Source organism: Marmota marmota, unplaced genomic scaffold (genome assembly GCF_001458135.2).
Source record: "Marmota marmota marmota unplaced genomic scaffold, marMar, whole genome shotgun sequence".
Lineage (NCBI taxonomy): Eukaryota > Metazoa > Chordata > Mammalia > Rodentia > Sciuridae > Marmota > Marmota marmota.
The window spans coordinates 23,696,751-23,718,682 of NW_026000016.1; the positions used below are offsets into that span (position 1 = coordinate 23,696,751).

Consider the following 21,932-nt stretch of genomic DNA (forward strand, 5'->3'; position numbering starts at 1 on the left):
ATTCAATTAGGTAAGAGTTCATGGATCACCAGATTAGCATCACAACCCCATCTAAAAACTGAACTTGAACAAGACAGCTGATTATGAAGCCCAGGGTTCCCAATCACTCCTGAAATGGCACAGACCACAGAGTCAGCTCTGAACATGTCAGATCACCCTCCATTTTGCCTGAACCCCAACACCTCACCTCCAGCCTCTGCAGAGGACCCCCTCAAAAAATTTGAGCATGAACAAAGGGAATCCTTGGAGATAATCAGGGTTAGAGTCATCTCCCTGTCCACCAACTACCCTCACTTACTCCTACCCCCTCTGTGTCCCTATCTTGGAGAATTTCCAAGGTTTTGTGGCAGAGTGGGAGTCACTGAGCCTGTTTCTGCCAGAAGCACAAGAGCAGAACTACCACTAACTTCAGACCCCCCAAGGCACTGGAGGAACAATTTTTAATACAGCATTATTGAACAAGTCCTGTGTCACTCTCCAGAGGATCCTGCCCCAGCCAGCAGCAAGATGCTCTTAAGCCAGTAAACAAACATCAAAAGACCTGTCCTCTCCCCTGCCCATCAAGGTTTTCTCAACTGTTCCTTGCACAAATGGTGATAATGGAGCTCAGTATTAGCTACTCTGTGTCTCTGGAGAGCCAGTCGCCTTTTCTCCTTGGGTCTTAGGCATTAGTGATCCAGAGAATAAGAAGCCCAGGGTGATTTTCACAGTAGTAAACAACCATCTTCTACATGCCTTTGCCCGTTTTCTGCTACTGAACCCAAACACATGTTTCTGCAGGAGGCTTCCATATTGCTGGAACATTCTTCCTTCCATATTTCTCCCTGGGACACTGATTTCTACTGATGACTGGAGGGTTTACTTCTGCTTTCTGCAGATTCCAAAAGCTATCCCAAACTCATTTTTATTCAACATATATTTATTGTGGGCCTAATAAAGACAAAACCCTACTCTTGAGCTACCTAAATACATACCTGTCCTCAAAGAGCTTCTAATCCATAGCATCCTGACTTCAGTCCTTTTTGTTTTCCTGCCTTTGGATTATTTAATTATAATTAGCTACTGTTCAATTTGCACCAATTGATACTTCTTCACAATGTTTCTGACGATTGGTTCCATAAGTGGAACCCATGCCATCTCATAGTGCACACTCTTCCCTCAGTCTACCTGCCACCCCAGAAAGCTCTGCCACACCCCTCTCTGCTGAGCCTCCACTGCAACCTTCTGCAGAAAGTGCCCTGCAAACAATCCCTCTCAATGCTTGTGACTAAAGGTTCCTCCTGAGACACTTTGGGAAAGCCCTAGGTGCTTAGGCCAGCGGTTCCACATGCATTCAACCGCAGACCTCTGCTTATGCTAACACCTCTTCCACTGGAAAACGAATGCTCCAAGATCCTATGAAGAGGAAGGGGAGGAGGAAGCTGTCTTCACACAGTTTCTGTCCTCTGGCCTCTTGGAGCCTTGATTCTTTAAATATAGTCTTCTGGAAATTTCTCTCTCCAATCCCATGAAATGAACTCTAGGCACCCTGCTCTGGGAGGGTTCAAACTTCTCAATGTCCCTGTTAGGGCCTGTGCCTGCAAACTAAACAGTGCTCCTTATGTGAGCTGGTAAGGACCAAGGACACCAGGTCCCAGTATCACTTGATTCTAGACTTTCTATAATGGGGCTTGACTCTGCCATAGCTTTGGAGAAGGCAGATCACACTATCAACTACACGAGTCTGGAGTCTGTTAAAAACCCATCCACCACTACTTGTCACCAATTGGATCTTCTTTTACCCCCACCCCTTCTGTATTTTGCTGCTCATTTTTTCTGAGTCCAACCTTAAGACCTTCCATTTAAGTCTATTTTATCTCCTATAGTGAGGCTGGGTTTGTGGTATTTTTTCGAAACCTCCTCCCCTTAGCCTGATTTAACCCTTTTCAGCTTTGTGTCCTCCCAGAATGGACAGGTCATCTTCACGTGCAAGTTCACAGGTAATAAACAGTAAATGGGACATGGCAGTGATTCCAGATGACCATCCACTTTCCAAGCTGATGTTCATCCATGAACCTGCACCCCTGGGTTACCTCTAGAGAGCTCTCTAGGAAGTATCAGCATCAAAATGGTGCTGACATCTGCATCTGGCAGCAGCCGGGCTTCCTCAGACTGTGAGGCTGAAAACTTATGTTGGGTTTCCCAGTGACCCCAAGCCAGGAGCCATGTGTCTCAAAGGAAGAATGCCACCTGCATGCACTCTCTTCCTTTAACCCAGACATGATTATTGCCAGAACTGGTGCTGAGTCCTTATGACCCATTTTTTCCACTGCACCCATAACACAGCTGGGTAAGTGCTAGATCTTGTTTTAATACAACCATGAAACTCTACTTAACAACAAAGACCAGGGGCTGGGGTTATAGCTCAGATGTAGAGCGCTTGCCTCGCACATGTGAGGCTCAGCACCATGTAAAAATACATAAATATATTGTGTCCATCTTTAAAAAACAACAACAACAAAGACCAGACACCTTGGGCATAGGATTCCATGCCTTCCTCTGGACATCTCCATCTCACTGAGATGGCTCTCTGGATCTTGTACCGTCTAGAAATTCACCTTAGCATCAAGTGGCTTCTCCATTTAACTCTGGGAAAATAAGAACAGCACCCCAAGACCTGCCTTATGGTGCCACTAATGGGCAAAAATCCCTCACAGCCTCTGGTTGCTGCCGGCTGTTTTCACTGCTGCAGGCCAGACTGGCCAGGCCTGGGGGCCCGGTTGATGTGGTTCATTATAATTTAATGCAGGGGCTGATATTTAACTGGCTTCTCATTTTCTCTACTTCCCTGGCTCAAGAATATCAGACACATACTCCTGCCAGAAATGTGGTGATGTGTTTTGGATATGTCAAGCTTTTGTGAAAAGGACAGGGTTTGTTGCTCAGACCCCGGATGGTGTTTGAAGAGAGACCCTGCAGCGGCATGTAAGTCTCTCTCCACTGGCTGTCGGGCAAACACCAGGAAACAGGGCAAGCTCCGGGAACTCTTGTGCCTCTAAACCAAAAAGCATGTGTCTGTCCCCTGTGGTACCTGGGGGTCCAGTGGGGAGACTGCCCTGCCTGGAGGACACAGTGCCCGGAGGGGAAGAGGATCCGCAAGACCAGGGAGAGAGAGGGATGCCCACATGTGGGAACAATCTGAAAAGCCAATCTGAGAAAGAGAAAAGAACAATTAGGGCAGCTTACGTGATGTGCCAAGCCTGGGACTAGGCACTTCACAAATGTGATCACCCTGTTCATTAGAACCACCTCATGAGGTAGGTGATGTAGCAGTCTGTGTCCACCGCAGCATTCAGACAAGAGACCTGGATCCCATTGTATGAGGAGCCTCCTGGGAAGGGACCCATCCTGAAGGAAGAATGAGGACCTCCAAGTCAGTTCAAGAACAGTGGGACTTGCCTGGCACCGTGGTGCACGCTGATAATCCCAGCAGCTGCGGAGGCTGAGGCAGGAGGATCGTGAGTTCAAAGCCAGCCTCAGCAAAAATGAGTGAGACTCTGTCTCTAAATAAAATACAAACTAGGACTAGGGATGTGGCACAGTGGTCAAGTGCCCCTGAGTTCAATCCCTGGTACCCCTGCCCCCCAAAAAAGAACAGTGGGACTAGGGCCAAGTATCAAAGTATTTTCATGCTTAGCAGAGTATGTTGCACTGATCCTACCTGCAACCCTAAGCCCTCACATCCCACCGTCCAGAAAAATTAAAGGGTCTTTCTCTGCTATGGTTTGGATCTCCAGTGTCCTCCAAAGGTCCACATGTCAGCAGCTTCATCCTTATGGTGGCACTGTTGGGAAGAGGTGGGAACATTAGGAGGTGAGGCTTAGTGAGGTTGTGCCCATGAAGGGAACTGTGGGACCCCAGTCTCTTCTTCTCTCTCTTTTTTACTTCCTAGCTATGAGATGAGCAGTTTCACTCCATGTGCTCCCACAGTGATGTGCTCCCACAGGCCCAAAGTAATGGCGTTAACTGATCATGGACTGAAAACTTTAAAACTATGAACCAAAATAAACCTTTTCTCTTTATAAGTTGATTATGTCAAGTATTTATTACAGTACTAGGCAGCTGACTGTACCTATCATCTCTATGAAACAAAAGTGGCAAACCACTGGTTTTACTGCTGGGGTGGGTGTCAAGTCTGGTCATGAAGGCAGCAGCTTTTGATGTCCATGTTCTCAGACTCAGCAGCCACTGCTGTGGGATCAGGGGTAGGGATGCTGCCCTTGGTGGTCCTGGCTGCCCAGTGCCACTCTGGTCACTGGATCCTCTGAGGCAGTCATACTATGTGCCAGAGTTAGCGACAGTGTATATTAGTTAATGTTTGGCACATAGGGAAGGGAAGGGAGGGAGAGAGGAAGAACATGGGGCCTAACCTGGAGCATTTATCAATTTCTATAGTATAAACACTACCATCATGGCCAAGTTCAAACTACTATTGGAACATCACTGAACTTGAAGGTGAGAAGAGATGCACAGTAGCACATCATTACATAATGTTAATGTTTCCATCACAGATACAACAGCATAAACAGCATAGCTAATATCAAACTATATTAAAATGATTAGAAAATAATGGTTTTGGCTGTATTTCACCTCTTCTTCTCATACAATGTATTCAGATTTTACATAATTTTGTTTTTGTTTTTGTTTTGGTCATTTGATGGTGCTGCTAAGGATTGGACCCTGGACCTCATGCATGCTAGGCAAGCACTCTAACACTGAGCCACATCACCAGCCTTTCATTTTTATTTCAATAATGGCTGTATTTAACTAGTGTTGAACAAAATCCCTAAAAAATTGAACAGTCAGATCTCTTAAGACTGTACAAACCAGTTCTAGCACATACCTAACTGAAAAGGAAGAAAATGTGGGCCCAGGTAGTAGCCAAGAGTCCAAGTTCACAGTACAGGAAGGTACTCCTGGGGCCACTGGAGATGTCTGGCAGAATTGAATGAGGGAAGAAAATACCAGAGAGCCGGAGGGTCCAAGCCCAGAAGATGTTATTTTGTTGTGGCTGTTTTGACCTGTTTCTATTTCTGGATTATGGGTAGCAATTGAAATCTAACCCGAGGGGTCAACACCGAGATCGTCTCCCTCTTCAAACACACCTGTGCAAAATATTTCCAAGGTGCAGAAAAGGAAAGAGTACCCCCTGGCCTTACCCTGTGACCAAACTAATCCTTGGCCCCACCTTTCTCTAGCAATGCCCGTCATGTCCTGCAGAATCAGTCCCTGGTTTGCTCCTTTCTCCTCTGCCCCGGATGAACCAGGTCATGGGGCATGTTCCGGGATGCCACCCTCCTCAAACAGCCGCAGTGACTACAGCCTTCTGCCCAAGCCTGGGAGGAGAAGCAGCCCTGAGGCGTCCAGCGTGGACCAGCAGCTCTGAGGGCTGGAGGAGTTTCTGCCCAAAGAGTCATTTACCAGAGCACAGTGAAAGCAACAGCCCAAGTCCAAAAAAAGAAAGGGTTATGAACTAGATCTGTGTAATGACACAGCATGTGTGCGATTAATTGTTGTCAAAGCATTTTGCTGGCTGCATTCATCTCTTCTGTAGGAGAACAAAACTGTCATAACGATGACAACTTTATTCAACATTGGTGCAATTACCAAGCCTAAAAATAGGAAGCTAAGGGGAGACTTTTCTTAAGAAGGGGGAGCTGAGCTCTGTTCCCCATGTCGCAAACCGAGGATAGTACGCCCCCAGGACAGAGGGAGGAAAGGAAGAAAGCTGGATTCATTGAGGGTTGCTAAGTGTTACTATGAGAAGCATCTTACCCGCTTCATCTGCATAATCCTCCAATGCTGTGAAGAGAGGGGCAGCAGAATAGGGCGCTGAAGAGCAGAATTTGTTGGTTCAAGATTTGTGGAGACAGGTTCTCTGCTCCAAGCCCTCTGTGCACGCACGATTCATTTCATTATCACAACGTTCAAGGGAGGTACTATTACCCCATTTTACAGATGAGAAACTTGAGTCTCAAAAAGGTTAAGAAGCTGGTACAAGAGCCAGCAACCCAAATGCTTATGATTATAATGTCGTTCATGCTGACTTGCTTGCTGTGAAACACAGGAGGTGAGCAGAGCCACAGTCCTGCAATGGCCCTCCTCCTGTTTCATCTCTATTTCCCTTCTCTTGTCTTTATCACCTCCCATCCTCCCTCTCTGGGGATGTGCATCACCCTTTCAGGAATACAAGTATGTTCAAGGTCCTAAAGTCAAAAAGACCCGGATTGGAATCTGCACTACTTATTAGCAATTGTGAACTTAGCTCATGTGCTTGACCCCCATAAGCCTTAGGAATTCCAAGCACACACTGAAGACAGTCCTACTTTGAATTAGTACCATGAGGATTTAATCAAATGCTTTGCAGAGAGCCCAGTGCATGGTCAGCTGCAGTTGCTATCATTACTGGCTAGAGGACATGGCATTGAAACAGGGAGTTAGGTCCTAGCCTGACCCCTCGACTTGGGATACTATCGGGGGTCAGGAGAGCAGCCAGGTCCAGGGATCTTCCCTCCATTCCCATATGGCCAGTGGTCTCCATGATCCCCCAAAGGGTAGAATTTGCCTGGGCATGGGCATATGGCAGAGTGTGGATGGCAGGGAAGGCTTGCCCTCTGTGGAGTTAGGGAGCAATTACCATGTGCCAGGCCCTGTTCTAAGTATTTGCAGATATCAATTCATGTACTCTTTATAACAAACCAGAATGGTGGGTGCTATTGTTTTCCTACCTAGCAAAGTGAACGTGAGCTTAAATGACTCCCCTCCCCAGGGCCTCTGGACCCAGCCATACAATGTCTATGGCTCTGCCTGTCTATAGGAACAGAATCAATTCACCAGCCGTGTCCCCCTGAGAAGCTCTCTCCTGAACTCATTCTTGGGAATGGTGAGCTCTCCCTTGCTCAAGGAAAATATTCACTTTCTGATTATTAAGATTCTGGAAAACTCTAAGGAGTTTCTCTTGGTGCCCATGTCCTCAGACCCAGCAACCAGTGCTATGGCATCAGGGATAGGGATGCTGCCCTTGGTGGTCCTGGCTGTCCAGTGCCACTCTGGTCACTGGATCCTCTGAGGCAGTCATACAATGTGCCAGAGCTAGGGACAGTGTATACTAGTTAATGTTTGGCATGTGGGGAAGGGAAGAGGGTGGGGAGTGAGGAAGAACATGGGGCCTAATCTGGAGCATTTACCAATTTCTATGGTATAAACACTACCATCATGGCCAAGTTCAAGCTACTATTGGAACATCACTGAACTTGAAGGTGAGAAGAGATGCACAGTAGCACACCATTACATAGTGTTAATGTTTCCTAAGTTGCTGAGGCTGACTTTGAACTAGTGATCCTCCTGCCTCCCAAATTGCAGGGATCACAGGTGTGTGTCACCACACCCAGCTGAGGCTTGTTTCTCTGGATGAGGATAATTCATCTTCTCAGGAACACAGCCACGCTGAGACCAAGCAGTCCTGAAGGTAATTACTCCCGCCAATGGTTACCCAGCCAGGAGGAAGTGTATTGGCCAAGGGAAGTCTTCTTCAAAACTCCACCTCCGATTCTCCAGTTTTTAGCCATTAGCCTCCCAGCAGAAGCCTGAATTTTGTTTTCTGTAGAATTTTTAGAAGCACAATGTCTTTTTGAAAATGTGCTTTTTCTACCTACCACTTTGCCAACCATATGGAGATGAGCCCCGCCCGTGATGGGGTTGAAATGAACGAGTCAGTGAGGTGAGACACCCAAGTTGTCGCTGCATTTTAAACATAGCACACAACGCATTACACAAACACCATTCATAAACCTGACTCACAGGTTTCAGACGGGAGCTGGGTACAAGTATAAATAGCCTGTGTATGTTAAACAGTAGAAAAGCAAGGAAATTTGGGGAAGAGGGTCAAAATCATTGTGCCCAATTTAAACATCATAAAAATCTCAGCCTTGTCATTATTTACAACCCCCGCATACCTCCCACCAGGAAAAAAAAAATGGAGAGAAAGCCAAGTGGAAAATTCTAAATAAGCTGATGTCCTCACGTTGAACTAAACAGTACAAATGATACAGCATCATAAAATGAAGTTATAATTATGTTGTCTCACTTCCTGGCTGCCGGATGCCCACGGTACAGAGCAGCCACTCGACAGAATTTTCTGGGCTTGGAATTGCTTTGGGATTTTTTTTTTTTTTTTTTTTTTTTACAAAAAGGTAGCTTTGACTAGTGTTGACCAATTGATTCGCATTAAATGACTCCAATGGTTTTTGGTGGCAGCGGAAGAATCCACCTTGGGATGGTGAAGGACTAACACCTTGAACGTGTGACAAATGTTTTAAAAATCCACTTCTCCCATATTCCCCCTCCATAGCTCAACCGGTGACCCTGGACATAACTTATTGCCAATAGACTGCCCCAAGCCCCATTCATAAAGTTACTGCTCAGACTCTCACTAAGCGTGGTATGAAAATGGCATGTCAGCAGGCTCATGGCTGGTTACTGGCCAAGGCCAACCCTGCAGACTTCCAGCCCCTGCCATTGAGGTGTGGCAACAATTGAGAAGATGTACAACAAGAGTCTTGGGCACGGCCAGGACATCCTGGAGACTTCCGATCGTTCCCCTGTCCTCGTAGACTCAGCCTTGACTCTGGGTCACTTTGTTCCTTAGCAGGCAGCCTGCAGCCTTCTGGCCTCATTCCCACCATCCGGGAACTCCATGTGAACTTGCAAGGTGCCATTCGATGAAGTAGATTCAGGAAGCAGCCACCATCTCTCAGGAGAAGTTTAGTTTTTCATCACCTATTTCCAGGTGCCCTGCTGCTCAACCTGGGCCGGGGATTTGAACGCCAAAGACGGAGACACCCAGGACAATGACAGACACGCACAGTTAGCTCAGGCCCCCACCGCTGTGTGGTTTCAGTTCCTTCCTGTTCAATCACTGCCTGCCGGGTCTCTTTCTCACGTGTCCCCACTCTGGTTTCTCCTCCAGTCACCAGCAGAAGTGGACTTCTCAGCCTTGACCTCTCCCATCTCGGTCTCTGATGATGTGCGTGGCCTTTAGGTTAAGAGCTCACTAAAGTGTAGATCATGCTGGATGCAAAAAGAAAAAGGCAAGCGGGTGTTAGCAGGAGCTTCCAAAAGACTGGTCCCCTCGGCTTCTCCATCCTTCCCGTCACTAGAGCATCTGGTCTACCCCCTACTGTGCCCCTTGGACTTCCCATAATGCTGAAATGAGCATTTGTTAGGACAACATACTGTGTCCCTTGGATAAAAGATGTGATTGCAATAAGTACCTATTATTATTCTCATCGGGAGGACTATTATGGTTCTTATTTCTTTTCCTGCAATTGCAGGGCAGGTCGCTGGGGGAGGCAGGGGGTATAGCAGATACTTTATGCCACCAGCTGCTGTCACATGTTTACATAATGGCTGTGTCCAGGGGCTCCCAGATGGTGATGCAAAATATGTTAGCACCACAGATCTCAAGTAAAGATCACCATCGCTACTGTCAGCACCAGTGTGTGAACACAGCTCCCCGCCACCGCCACCGGGCATATGAACTATATGAATTCAACACTGGGTAACTCCCCGTCCCTCCTGTGTTAATGAACTCCAAACATTATGAGCATGGTTCCTAAGGTGGTGCTCCAACAGTACCAAGAGTGGAGGGGCATGCATCTTGTGCTCTTAGAAGAAACTTCAAGTTAATTCTGCAAGGCTACTGAATGATCCACACCAAAATAAAACACTTTTTGAATATTTGGCAAAAAAGAAAATCACCTTTTCACATTACAGAAAGCAAACAGGATAGTCTAAGAAGCAAAACCCAGGCAAAGAAATGAAAATGTTCCTTTCTAAACCTTTGCAGCTGTGAGGACAAACGAGCTCTTCTGAGCAGCCCACACTCCATTTTCCACAATATGATGGGCCTGATGTTCACAAAGCACCGCTGGCCAGGGCTAGAGCTAGAGGGACTCACTCAAACCATATGGCTAGTGACACTAACTCCAAGTCTAGTCCTTTTTCCCTTATGACACTGAGCCTCCTTGTGGATGTCTTTAATTCACTTCCACTCATCCTTTTATTCAATAGTGATTGAGCGCCTACTGTATGCCAGGCCCCATTCTCAGTGCAGGGAAACAATGGTGAATGTGCAACCCTCGTCCCTGCCTCAAATAAACATGTACCCAAGTTGCAATAACAAACAACAAGGTTTTAATGAGCACCAACTATGTGCTGGACACTGATCAGGGCACTGCAGATACAAAGGTGAACGAAACAGAAAAGTTCACTGCTATCAAGGGACAAGTAAGCCATAAATAATGTAATTAGAGAGTGAGAGAAATAAACCTGAAAAGAGGCAGCCACCATCCAGGATAACTGGGCAGGAGGATGTTGCAGCTTAGGAAGATAATATGGCCCTGTTATACTCTGGGTTTCAAAAGCTCTTTCTATTGAGTGTGTTGACTATTTCTATGGAGTGACACTGAACTCACCAGCCACTATTAGCATTAGCTCGTCTCCATCTCGCACAGCCACAAACATCTCCTGGCCCACAAGATAAACCGAGAAGGGATTGCCATATAGCTATATGCCATATAGCCATATTGTTAGCACCATGGAGTGGAATAAGCTTGGGCCCTGGAGCCAGATGAACTGGTAATTATGAGCAGCCTCTTTGGACATGTTTCTTCTCTGGGGGCTCTCAGGAACCTCAAACTGTAAAATGCCAACCCCACCTTCACATGGTCCTCAGGGGCACTCACATGAGATTCTAACCCAGTGCTGAGCTCAGAGGCAGCTCTGCACACATGTGCCCTTTCGTCCCTCTGATAGCAGCCCAGGCTGACAGTTCTGTGTCTTCTACCAGCTCTGGATCTGGGTTGGGAGCTCCTGAAGTGGGAGAAACAGGGTCTTCCAAGAGGCCTGAAGAGCTCCAAGAGGTCAGATTTCACAAAAAAACATGAGCGCACTCAGCCTACCACCCAGGGACCTGGTGGGGCAGGGTGGCATTATTTATAAGTTTATTTTGGAAACCAAGTAGTTAACATGAAGGAGCTGGAGTGATGGACTCAAGGACAGATCGTTAAGCAGAATGTCAGGAACATACTCAGTTACAGAATGATCACGTCTACTGAAAGGCCCGGAAGCCACCAACAGCATCCTGCGCCACCCGCTCCCGCCCCCACAGCCCAGCAGACACAGAGCAGCATTGCTTTCTGTCTGGGGATTTAGATGCTTCAGACTCCAGCCTTTACTGCGACAAAACAGAAATGAGGGCACTTGGCTTGCCTCAGTCTCGGGGACTAGGGTGGATCCCAGCTCAGGGGCAGGAGGCAGGGGAAGTAGTAGCTTTGTTCTGCTGATTTAAAAGAGGGACAAAGCTGTCTCTGGGGTCAGGCCACTCAGCCTATGACTCTGCAGAAGAGTGGTCTGCAGCCCCATGAATAAAGTAAGGTTGGGTACATTCCAGAGAAAAGACCTAAGAAGGAGGTCACCTAAGAAACCACCAAGGTATGGAGTCGCTCAGGCCATGAGAGCTTTGTCCCCATGACAGGAACCAGCCTGAGTTGCTAAAAAGCTCAAACTTGAAGCCAAAAAGACTTGGGTGAATTGCTGGGCATCTCAGAAATCACCAGAGGCATTAAAACCCCTTAGGTTCCCTTCAAGTTGAAGCAGGAAACTCCATTGGAGTGAAACCTTGAGCCTGAAGCAACTCTTAACTTCAAAAAGAAAATTCTAGAGGAACCTTGAATCCTGGAAGAAGCTGAGCCTGCAGGCAGTGGGGGTAGAGAGGGGGGGAGAAGGCCAACAAAGCAGACACTCCAGGGGCAGTGCTCACCCTGAGGTGTGCATTTGACCCCCCCACACCAGGGGCACATTTAAAGTGCAGACATCTAGGCCTCTGAAAGTCTGACTTGTAAAACTAGGTCCAGAAATTTGCATTTTTAAGAAGGATGCTCTCTGCACTTCCCATCCATCATTGATAAAGACTTGTCTAGTGTTTCTCTAAAACAGGCGGTAAGTTAAGAGTTCAGGTTTGGCATCAGCCTGGGAATAGACTTCCCACCGTGACGCTATTAGCTGTAACCTTGGAGAATTATCTACCTTCTCAGAGCCATCTCCTCGTTTTTTAATACGAGGATAGTATTTATCTCATACAAAGCTCTTAGCTCAGAGCCTGGTTCATTTTTAAATGCTGGACAACACAGTCGCTTCCCAGCCTACCACAGCCCAATCCAAACCCAGAGGTGTCTATAGAGTCTAACATCCCCACTTTTCCTCTATACAACTATCACCCTGTCTGGAAACAGCACTGGGATGTCTGGGGTCCACAAGAGGTGGCAAGGTAACAGGAGAGAGGCCCCAAGATAATCACAAAGAGAAACAGGAAAGAGATGTTTCCAAAAAAGATACTCTGGGGTATCAAACCATAAGACGGTCTGTTTATAGCTACCTGCTTAGCTAGGACATTCTGAGTGAAGAGGTGAGAAGGTGAGATTCCCAACAGGGAGTTGCAAAGTCAGCAGAGTGGTGTTATATAATGTGGGAAAATTGTGAGCGTAAGCATTTAATGACCCAATGTGCCACATTGCAGAGCATGACTGCCACTGGGGATTGCTCTTATGGTGCCCAAGAATCTTTAGAAACAGGCTGGGGAAAAAGGGTCTTGGGATGAGGCTGTGCTCCTAGGGCCACAGGTAACTTGATGGGTGGAGTAACAGTGTTCTGGGAAGGAGTGGCCAATGGCAATTCACCAACTATCTCCTGAAAGATGGTGGTAAAATGTGTTTAACTGTGGCCATAGGGATGTGTACAGGACCTTCCGCCTCTTACTCCTTTATACAGAAGTCCTCGATCCTGAACTAGAGTCAGACACAACTGACCGTTACTCCCACCCTCATCAGCCAAGCCCCTGGAGGCAGCCTCCCCAAAGGAGGTAGAAATTCCCTTGGGAAAATCCCCTTCCATTTTCTGCAAGAGTCAAATCCACCTGGAGGGGCAGAAACTCACCAGTAAAGGTAGTAGAAGAAGGAGAGGAGGTAGAAGGCCAGCTTACACCAGGCCTCCTTCTGACAGTAGCTCAAGGTGTCTGCATTCATGACCACTGGCGGGTCGTAGGCCAGCTCTGAACTATCTGCCGGACAGTGGAAATACCTGCAGGGAAAGAGGACATGGCATCACTGGCTCTGAGGCTCTGGGACTTCCAACATCACCTGGGTCAAGCCCTCCTGATCCAGGACTTCCCTCCTGTCATCCCTGCCAGTCTTCTTCCTTCTGCCGGGCACCACTCAAATGTGGCTCTGCCACCATCTTCTAATAGGATCAGAGTGACTTTCCCATGTACAATGATGCTCTGATGGAAAGGAAAAAAAAAATGTGTCTCCTGGTGTCCTCTGGGAGTACTAGGAAGGGCTTCCTTTCAGAACAGACGCAACTGTGGTGAAGGTAGGCCTCTGTGCCACTGTACCTACATTCTGCCTTAAAGTTCATTACTTTGGAACTGAGGATGTAGCTCTGTGGCAGAGAGCTTGCCTGGCATGAACAAGGTCCTGAATTTGATCCTCAGCACAGCAAATAATAATAACTATTTTGAATTAAGTATTTCTCTCTATGCAAACCCTCAGAGGTAGAACTCTAAGAGGGACATCATATTCCCATTTGGATATAGAGTAATTTTTAGGTACTTCTTTTCTTGATAGAAAGACCCAGAAGAGCAGAAAGAACATTCTCCATCCATGGGGAAGCTGGAAGAGTAAAAGAGCTATGGGTGGAGGAGAAAGACCACAGCAGGCTGTCTGCTTCATAAGCCCCAAATCCACACAAGTGTCACATCAGTGGCCAAGGCCAGGGAGGAGAGCACCCCCTGGATTGCTGCCCTCAGGACCTGACCTTTAGCCCCTACCAGGACACTGGCTGCACCTCTTCAGCCCAAGAACACAGGGCAGCTGAATTCACCCAGCAGGCTGCTTTTCATCCCTCTGGAAAAGGAATCCTGGGAGGAGGCAGGAGTGAGAATTCATGGCTCCTTCAAGGTTCTGGGACAGGCAGTGGTTCTCGATCCTGAGGAAGGACCAGGTGACCCATCCTAGTGGTTCTGAAGACCATCCCTATAACACAGCAACCTGCAGACCTGGCATCTCAGTTCCCTTTTCCTTCCCCTTCAAAGAATTGCATTGACGGGATCTGTCACCGACATTATGCAGAGAGGACATCACAAGCCAGATTCAATGATACCTGCCAGATCATAGCCCTCTGGGCCACTCACCTCTCCTCTTTCCGGGAGGAGATTTCAAAACCTATTTGCTTTCACTGGGGCTTTGTTCCCAGGTGACCTTGTTAAGTGGAGGCAGAGGGACAGGGTGACCAAATGTTTTGGTGGAAAGAACCAGGGTCTGTTTCCTGGTCACCAGAATGATCTTCCTTAGGTCAGTCATTAACCTGTCTTGGCCTTAACTTCTCATCTATAAAACAGGGATGAAATTGCCCACCTCAAAGGACAGTTGTGATGATTGTGTGAAGTGATGTATGCAAATAACCTGCAAAAAGAATGGGCACCGAATCAGTGGCAGACAGCTCTACTTGTACTGAAGCAAATTGAGAGTGAGAGCCGAGGGACTTTAATGGCATGAGAAACATCCCTGACCTGGGTCTGTTGGAAAAGGAAAACCAGGTGTTCAAAGACTCTGATGTTTTGCTCGTTTGTTTTGGTACTGAGGATTGAACCCAGGGGTGCTTTACCCCTGAGCCACATCCCTAGCCCATTTCATTTTTTATTTTGAGACAGGGTCTCACTAAGTCACTTAGGGCCTCACTAATTCCTGAGGCTGTCCTCAAACTTGCAATTCTCCTGCTTCAGCCTCCCAAGTCGCTGGGATTACAAGTATGCACCACCACATACGGCAAAGACTCTGGTTTTTAAGGAATTCTTTATTCTCATTCTTTTTTTATTTTTTTTCTTTCATGTTTGGGCACTTACTAATTGTGTTAGTAACAGTGTATAGTATATAGGATCTCATTGCTAGATCCTATCAGGGATCCAAAAAATAAGTCAAGGTCCCTACTGGCAAGACTACAGTTACTCTTCCTCTTTGGATGCACAGATTCTGAGCCTAGGGGCACTGGTACTTTCCATTTTCTTCCATTTAGACCAGTCCCAGCCCTAAGAATAGCACAACAATCAAAGTCTCATACATTGATCACATTTTTTTTCTCTTTGGTGGTGCTGGGGATCAAACCCAGGGCCTCAAGCATGGTAAGCACGTGATGTATGAGCTACATCCTCACCCCATGACCACACTTTTGATACCCTCCATTGACAGCTCCCAACTTAAAGGACCTCAGGATAAACTTCTTTTAGGGGGAGAAGAGACAGCCCCTTGGGCCACATGTGAGGTAGCAAGGACGTGGACTGAGATTCACACCATGGAGAGATGGAACCATGGTCCTGCCAGGCACAGGGTAAGTGACCCTGGGCAGCTGACCCACCCTGTTGAGTCTCTGTGTTCCCTTATGTGATGCAGGGAAAACTAAACCCACCTCAGTCAGCTGTTACAGATATTGATCCAGGTAAAATGTGGTAAAAGGTGTAATTACATTACAACACTGTAATTATTCTATTTGGCTACTCTCTGTGTTCTGTGTTCTCTCTTTAACAAATTGCTTTTACTTAACCCCAAAGAGCCATGTATTGAAGGCTTGGCCCCCAACTTGGTATTATTGGAGGTGATAGAACCATTAAGAGGTTGGGGCTGAGTGGGAGATCTTAGGTCACTGGGGTTGTGCTCTCAAAGAGAATTATGGGATACCAGTCTTCTCTCTCTCTCTCTCTCTCTCTCTCTCTGTCCCTCCCCCTCCTCTCTCTTTCTCTCTTTTCCCAGTTGCCAAAAGGTGAGCAGCTTCCCCTGCTAAGTGTTCCTGCCCTGATGTATTGTCTCACCACAACCCAAAGGCAATGGGACCAATCAAGTACAAACTGAAGCCCCCAAAACTATGAGACAAAATAAATCTTTTTTTCTTTGTAAGGTGATAAATACAGGTATTTTGTTACAGTAACAGAAAGCTGACCGACACAATGTACAACTTCTCTATGTAACCAAGTCACTTTCCTTTCCTCCCTAAACCTTTGATTTGTTATTCTTTGTGTTTGATCAATGGCACCATCATCCTCCCAGCCTCCCAGCCTCCCAGCTTAGAAGGTCCCTCTCACCCCACTCTTTTATTCAATTTTCGGCCAAGTCCTGCCCAGTTTACCCACAGGTGTTCTCCTGTTGTCTCATGATTTCAACTTCTACTTCCAGGGTCAGATCTTCTTCATCTGGATTTTCACTATGACCCTGAAATTAGTTTTCATCCTCAATATTTCACCTTTTAGCTCATTACTTCTTTACACTTCTTACCAGGGCTACCCTCCTAAAACTCAGATCAGGAAATACCATTTTCCTCCACCAAAGCCTCTTTTAGCTTTCCCTTTCTTAGAAAATAAATTAACTCCAACTTTTCAACAAATCTTCTCAGGTACCCCACATAAGATTCCCAGCCTGTTTGTCAATTGCATCTCTTCTTACCCCCTCGAAGAACCCTACATCCAACCACACCAAGCAAATGCTGCTCCCCAAACACACAAGTGCTCTCTTACTTCTGGACCTTTGCAAACGCTTTCCAGATTTTCCAGTGTCACTCTTCAGTCTAATTTAACTGTTTCTTTCCCTACGCTCCTATAGATACTCATCATATGTCTGTTAAGAGTATATTTTCAGGCTAGGGATGTAGCTCAGTGGTAGGGTGCTTGCCTAGCAAACAAGAAGCATTGGGTTCTATCCTCAGCATCAAAATAAATACAAATACAAATAAATAAATTAAATAAATCATGTCCATCTACATCTTAAAAAGAAAGAAAGTCAGAAAGAGAAAGAAAAGAATGTATTTTCTTCTACCCTAGGATATATAACTTGAGAGTAGGGGTTATATTTTAAACTCATCTTGGAATCCTCCACAATGCCTAACAGGTAGTATGTGTTCTGGACATTTACTAAATGAAAGAGTGAAATGCTCCTGATGTGACTAAATAAAAACTAAATGAAGATTAAGTATTTCATGGTCAAATAATGATGGTTTGGGCATCCAGAGCTCTGGGAGCAAGAGGTCCAGAGGGCAATTTATCTGCACAATTACATTCTCTTCCATCTTTTTAATTCTCTCGTCCATGCTTCCTATATCCATATGGTAGCTATATTTTACAAAAAAAGCCCAAATCACATGATTTGACACATGGCTTTAGCAGGGAAAAGAATATGTGAGATCAGAACTGTCCCAGAAAATTCGGCCCATCTGGTAGGTGCTTTTTGTATTAAGATATGACTTACATACCATAAAATTCACCCTTTTAAAGTGCACAAGTCAGTGGGTTACAGTGTGTTAGAGAGTTGTGTACCATTACCACTAATTTCAGAGCATTTTCATCATCCTAAAAAAAAAATTCTAAACCCATTAGTGATCACTCCCCATTCCTGCTCCCATCCAGCCCTGGGAAGCCACTAATTTTCTTTCTGTTTCCATAGATTTGAGTATTCTGGACCTTTCATATAAATGGAATCATAATATGTGCCCATTTGTACCTGGCTTTTTTCCATTTATATTTTCTTTAAGGTTCATCCATGTTGTAGCATTTATCAATACTTCATTTCTTTCTATTGTCAAATTATATTCCATTGCATGGATATATCACAGTTTGTTTATCCATTTACCAGCCAACGAGCACATGGGTTGTTTCCTTTTTTTTTTTTTTGACTATTGTGAAGAACACTGAAGCCATTTTTAATACTGACCTATAAGAGCTTGGGTTGTGATCAATGGAGCTAATATAAAGGACCTTCCCTTATATGGTCTTGCTGCCTAAGAGCAGTTTGGGAAAGGGGATTTGGAGAGAAAGTCCCCCAAAGGAAGGGATGAAGGGATGGCACTAAGTGGCTGATCTATTCGTGGGACACTGTCATTTGAGAGCAGGCTATTTGGGCAGAAAAGAGGAGGACGGGCCAGCCTCTGACAGACTTACCTCCAGAAGTGATAGAACAGTAGAGGGACATTCAGTCCCAGGGTGAGCCACTCCTGGGCACACAGGAACATGATGCAGAAGAGGCTGTGGATGGAGTACTCTGGCAGCACCAGCTGAAGAGGAAGCAGAGACACAGGCCTGGGTCAGAGAGAGGAAAAGCTGATCCAATTCCTCCAGCAAGTGATTCTGCCTCGACACTGCCCCCTAAGCTCTGATAACACCAGACCCTTCCTGTAGCAGTCTGGAGTCACGGCCCCAGGATGGTCACCATTTATGGGAAGTTCTCCATGTTTTACATTCAATTGCAAATGAACTCAGGCCCTCTACACTTGCTCCTGTGAGTCTCTGACCCCTTTGAAGAATGGTGCTGGCGATCCAGCACTGTGATATCTGAAGCAAGGCAGGACCACAAGGACAAAAGTCCTAGGGCTCCTACTGATCCTCTAACTGCCTTGTTCTTGTTTTTCTAGTCTCTGTGCATCCTTTTCTAGTATCTCTTTCAAATACAAGAGGGCCCAGAAAAAAGAATTGAAAAATAGCATTTGGCTTGATGATAAATAAGAACCCAAGAGAAAAATCAAGGAACAGTGATAAACAGGTATAGTGCAACCTTGGGGACAAGGGAAGAGAAACCAGCCCAGGCAAGAAGGGCCAGATGGAGGGAGCCACCAGCAGGAAGATGAAGCTCCCCCACTCCCAATCCAGCCACACAGGGTAAAAAGAGCTTAAAATAATTATGAACCCTCTGAAGAGTGTTCACATTTTACCAGAAATGAAAGCTATAAGCTAAAGGGTGATTGCAAGGGAGAAATTTGGTGTCTAGGACAGTATTAAGGGGAAGTCTACAGCTATGCAAAATACATCATCTTACCCAGACATGCGGGGAGAATTTATATATATGTAGATATATATATATATATATATATGTATATATATATATATATATATATTCACATTTAATATAAACATACATTTTATATAAATAAATATAGACATTTTATATAAATAATTTTTATATTTTATAAAATATAAAATGTTATATTTATAAAAATTTTTATTAAAAATTTATATATTACAATTTGTTTTGTTTACATATATAATTTATTTATACAATACAAATCATAATATAAATTATGTTTATGTTATATAATACAGAGACTATAAATTACATGATATTGTATCTAATATATAAATTGTTATTTATATTATATATTACACAGTTGGTCCTCCATATCCATGGATTCAGCCAACCAAGACTGAAAATATTTGAAAAAAAATGTTGAAAAAAAATATTTGAAAAAAAATTAAACACGTAAATTTTTCTTGTCACTATTCCCTAATAACTATTTACTTAGCATTTACATTATATTCAATATTACAAATATCTAATACAGACAAATCTAGAGATGATTTAAAGTCTATGGCAGGATGTCATAGGTTATGTGCAAATACTATGCCATTTTCTATAAGGGAATTGAGCATCTGTGGATTTTGGTCTTCACAGGGGATCGTATATCCAACCCCCCACAGATATCAAGGAAAAACTGTACCATATTATGTGTGTTGGGGGGTCCTCAGCATCTTATATTTAGTCCATTATGAATGTTTTGGTCTTCCTATCAATATCTTTCTGTCCTTCAAGGCCCAACTCAAATTCCACTTTCAAAACAAAGTTCTGCTCACTGTATCCTGTACCTCTTAGCCCCTCCACATGCTTTCTGACCCTCTCTTAGGGGAACCTTCCACAGTCTATCCATATAGAGCCATTATCCTCCTCTTTCTAATGCGCATGGATATACTACAGTTCTCTGTAAGCTGACCAGGTCAAAGTCTATACTTTTCTTATCTCCTTTTGCAAAGTGCTTTGCACAATGCCTGACACTTAGAGACTTTACAAATATTTGATAAAATGAACTGAACTAACTAAATGTGTGCATTTGCCAAAGGTTAGCTGGCAGTAGAAATACGGCTTGTGTTCACAAACCAAGACTTCTGGGGCCAGGGGACTGTCCATTGTAGGTACAGAACATGGCTTTGGTCTCTCATTTTAGGCAGATGAGCTAACTGCCCCATATGGCAGATACAGAGGGAGAAACACATATGCACACATTAAAAATAAACACATGCACGGGCACACGTGTAAGAAATGCATTTTGTAACTAAAGGCATCTTCTTTATTTTCAAAGTCTGATATAGAATGAATTGCATTTGCTTAGATTTGCATCTTCCTTAGATTTGCCAGACAGTAATCTTGGAATCAAAGCATAAGAGCCATCATTCCAGAGGTTGGTTACCCTTGGTGGGTAAACCAGGCATAGTCTGCCCCTATGAGTCTCAGCCACTTAGAGGAAGGTCTCTGTCATTTCTCCTGGAGGACCTCAAAGCTGGGCTTACCAACTCCATCTGCACTGGGCCAGGGCACCACCCTGCCGCTGGATTTCTCCTTTGAATGTATCAGCACAGGGCAGAAGGGGTGGATAGTGGCCGTGAGTTCTGCTATGCCTACCTCTACATTTTTTAATCATCACTTTCAACCACTTATACCAAGGTAATTAACACATTTAGAGACAGCCACCCTGGGTCCAAATCATCCATTATAGCTCCATCCCCAACTCTAATGCCAATGACAAATCTCTGACTGATTACAGTTTGGATTTCAGGCTCCACTATTAATCACCGCCATTGCTTCTCTCTCCAGGGCTTGATTTATAGTGGAAGTAGCAACCTTCAAAGCAGGGAGGATTCGTCACTGTCCCTATGGAGAGGAAAACTACTTAATAGAGGCCAGCTGGTCTCAGAGGTCTCCAGTCTTTTGAGGGCTGAGGGGGGAAACGCTTAAAAATTATCCTATTCTGCATGGCTTCTCCCAATTGCCTTCCACTATCTGGAACTCTGTACAGGATCCTCACAAGTGGGACAGGTGCCTCTCATTAATCTAGGGACACTTCTAGGAGTGACTATGTCCTTAACATACACATACTTTGTCTTTCCTATGTCTCTAGGCATTCCTTGTCACAATCGAGTGAACAATGTAGGGAACTTATTCCTTCTAGACCAAATGGAAATCAGCCAGGCCACTCGCACAAGACTTGAATCATGGCTGTCGCTGTACCTGCCACTCACTCCCAGCATTCGGAGCATAGAAAGAAGGCAATTCCCAGCCCCTGGTTGTTAGGTGGGGCCTCTGGACTTTGAGCAGAAGTGATGAGAAGGCTAGAGGATTTAATGACCCCTACAAAATGCTCCAGAGCCTCTTTCTTTCCACTCTGACATAGTCAAAAGCATTTAGCATGGTGGGCACTTCATCATCTTGAAACCATTAAGTAGGAGAAAGGCCCCCAGGCAACTTGTGATAGACTTGGAACATGAGAGAGAAACTTGTTGTTTTAAGCTATTGAGTTGAGTATTGTTTCTTACCATGGCATAATTGAATCTATCTTGTCTGATACACTCAGTAAGCTCCAGAAGGAGGAATCAGTGGGGAAAGCAGCTGTGTTCTTCTTTCTTTGTCCTCCTCCTGACCGTCCATCCAGCCTTTTCTTTAACAAGCATCAAGGCTGGTGTGACACACTTCCCTGTCACTGCCACCAGGCAGACACAATGCTTATTCATTTGTGTGGGCAGTTAGACTGGGCAGCCCCTCTCAAGTCTAAGAGTTGCCTACCTAAATCTACCAGGCAACAGAGAGAGGTTGATTGAATCACTGACCACAGCCCCATGACCCTGCATCATTCCTCAGCACTGGAATACATTGTTTTTTTCATAAGAGAAATGGTTGAATGGTGCCAATCTCTCTCTTTCATTTACCAAATGGTAAAGGAGAAAACGTTTCATGCAGGCCATGGAATCCCTGTGTCAT

General features: G+C 45.2%; 1 protein-coding gene across 8 annotated transcripts in view; it reads right to left on the reverse strand.

Moving 5' to 3' along the window:
- Positions 1-7,760: 7,760 nt before the first annotated feature.
- The window catches only part of Cnih3 (cornichon family AMPA receptor auxiliary protein 3), a 266,894-nt gene continuing 252,722 nt past the window's right edge, over positions 7,761-21,932 (reverse strand). For all 8 annotated transcript variants that reach the window (XM_048809306.1, XM_048809309.1, XM_048809308.1 and 5 more), the window contains 3 exons: positions 18,074-18,186; positions 13,033-13,176; positions 7,761-9,108 (listed from right to left, as the gene is read on the reverse strand). In XM_048809306.1, coding sequence (XP_048665263.1) covers positions 9,081-9,108; positions 13,033-13,176; positions 18,074-18,186 — 285 coding nt within the window. In that variant the 3' untranslated portion in view covers positions 7,761-9,080. The remainder of the gene's footprint in view (positions 9,109-13,032; positions 13,177-18,073; positions 18,187-21,932) is intronic.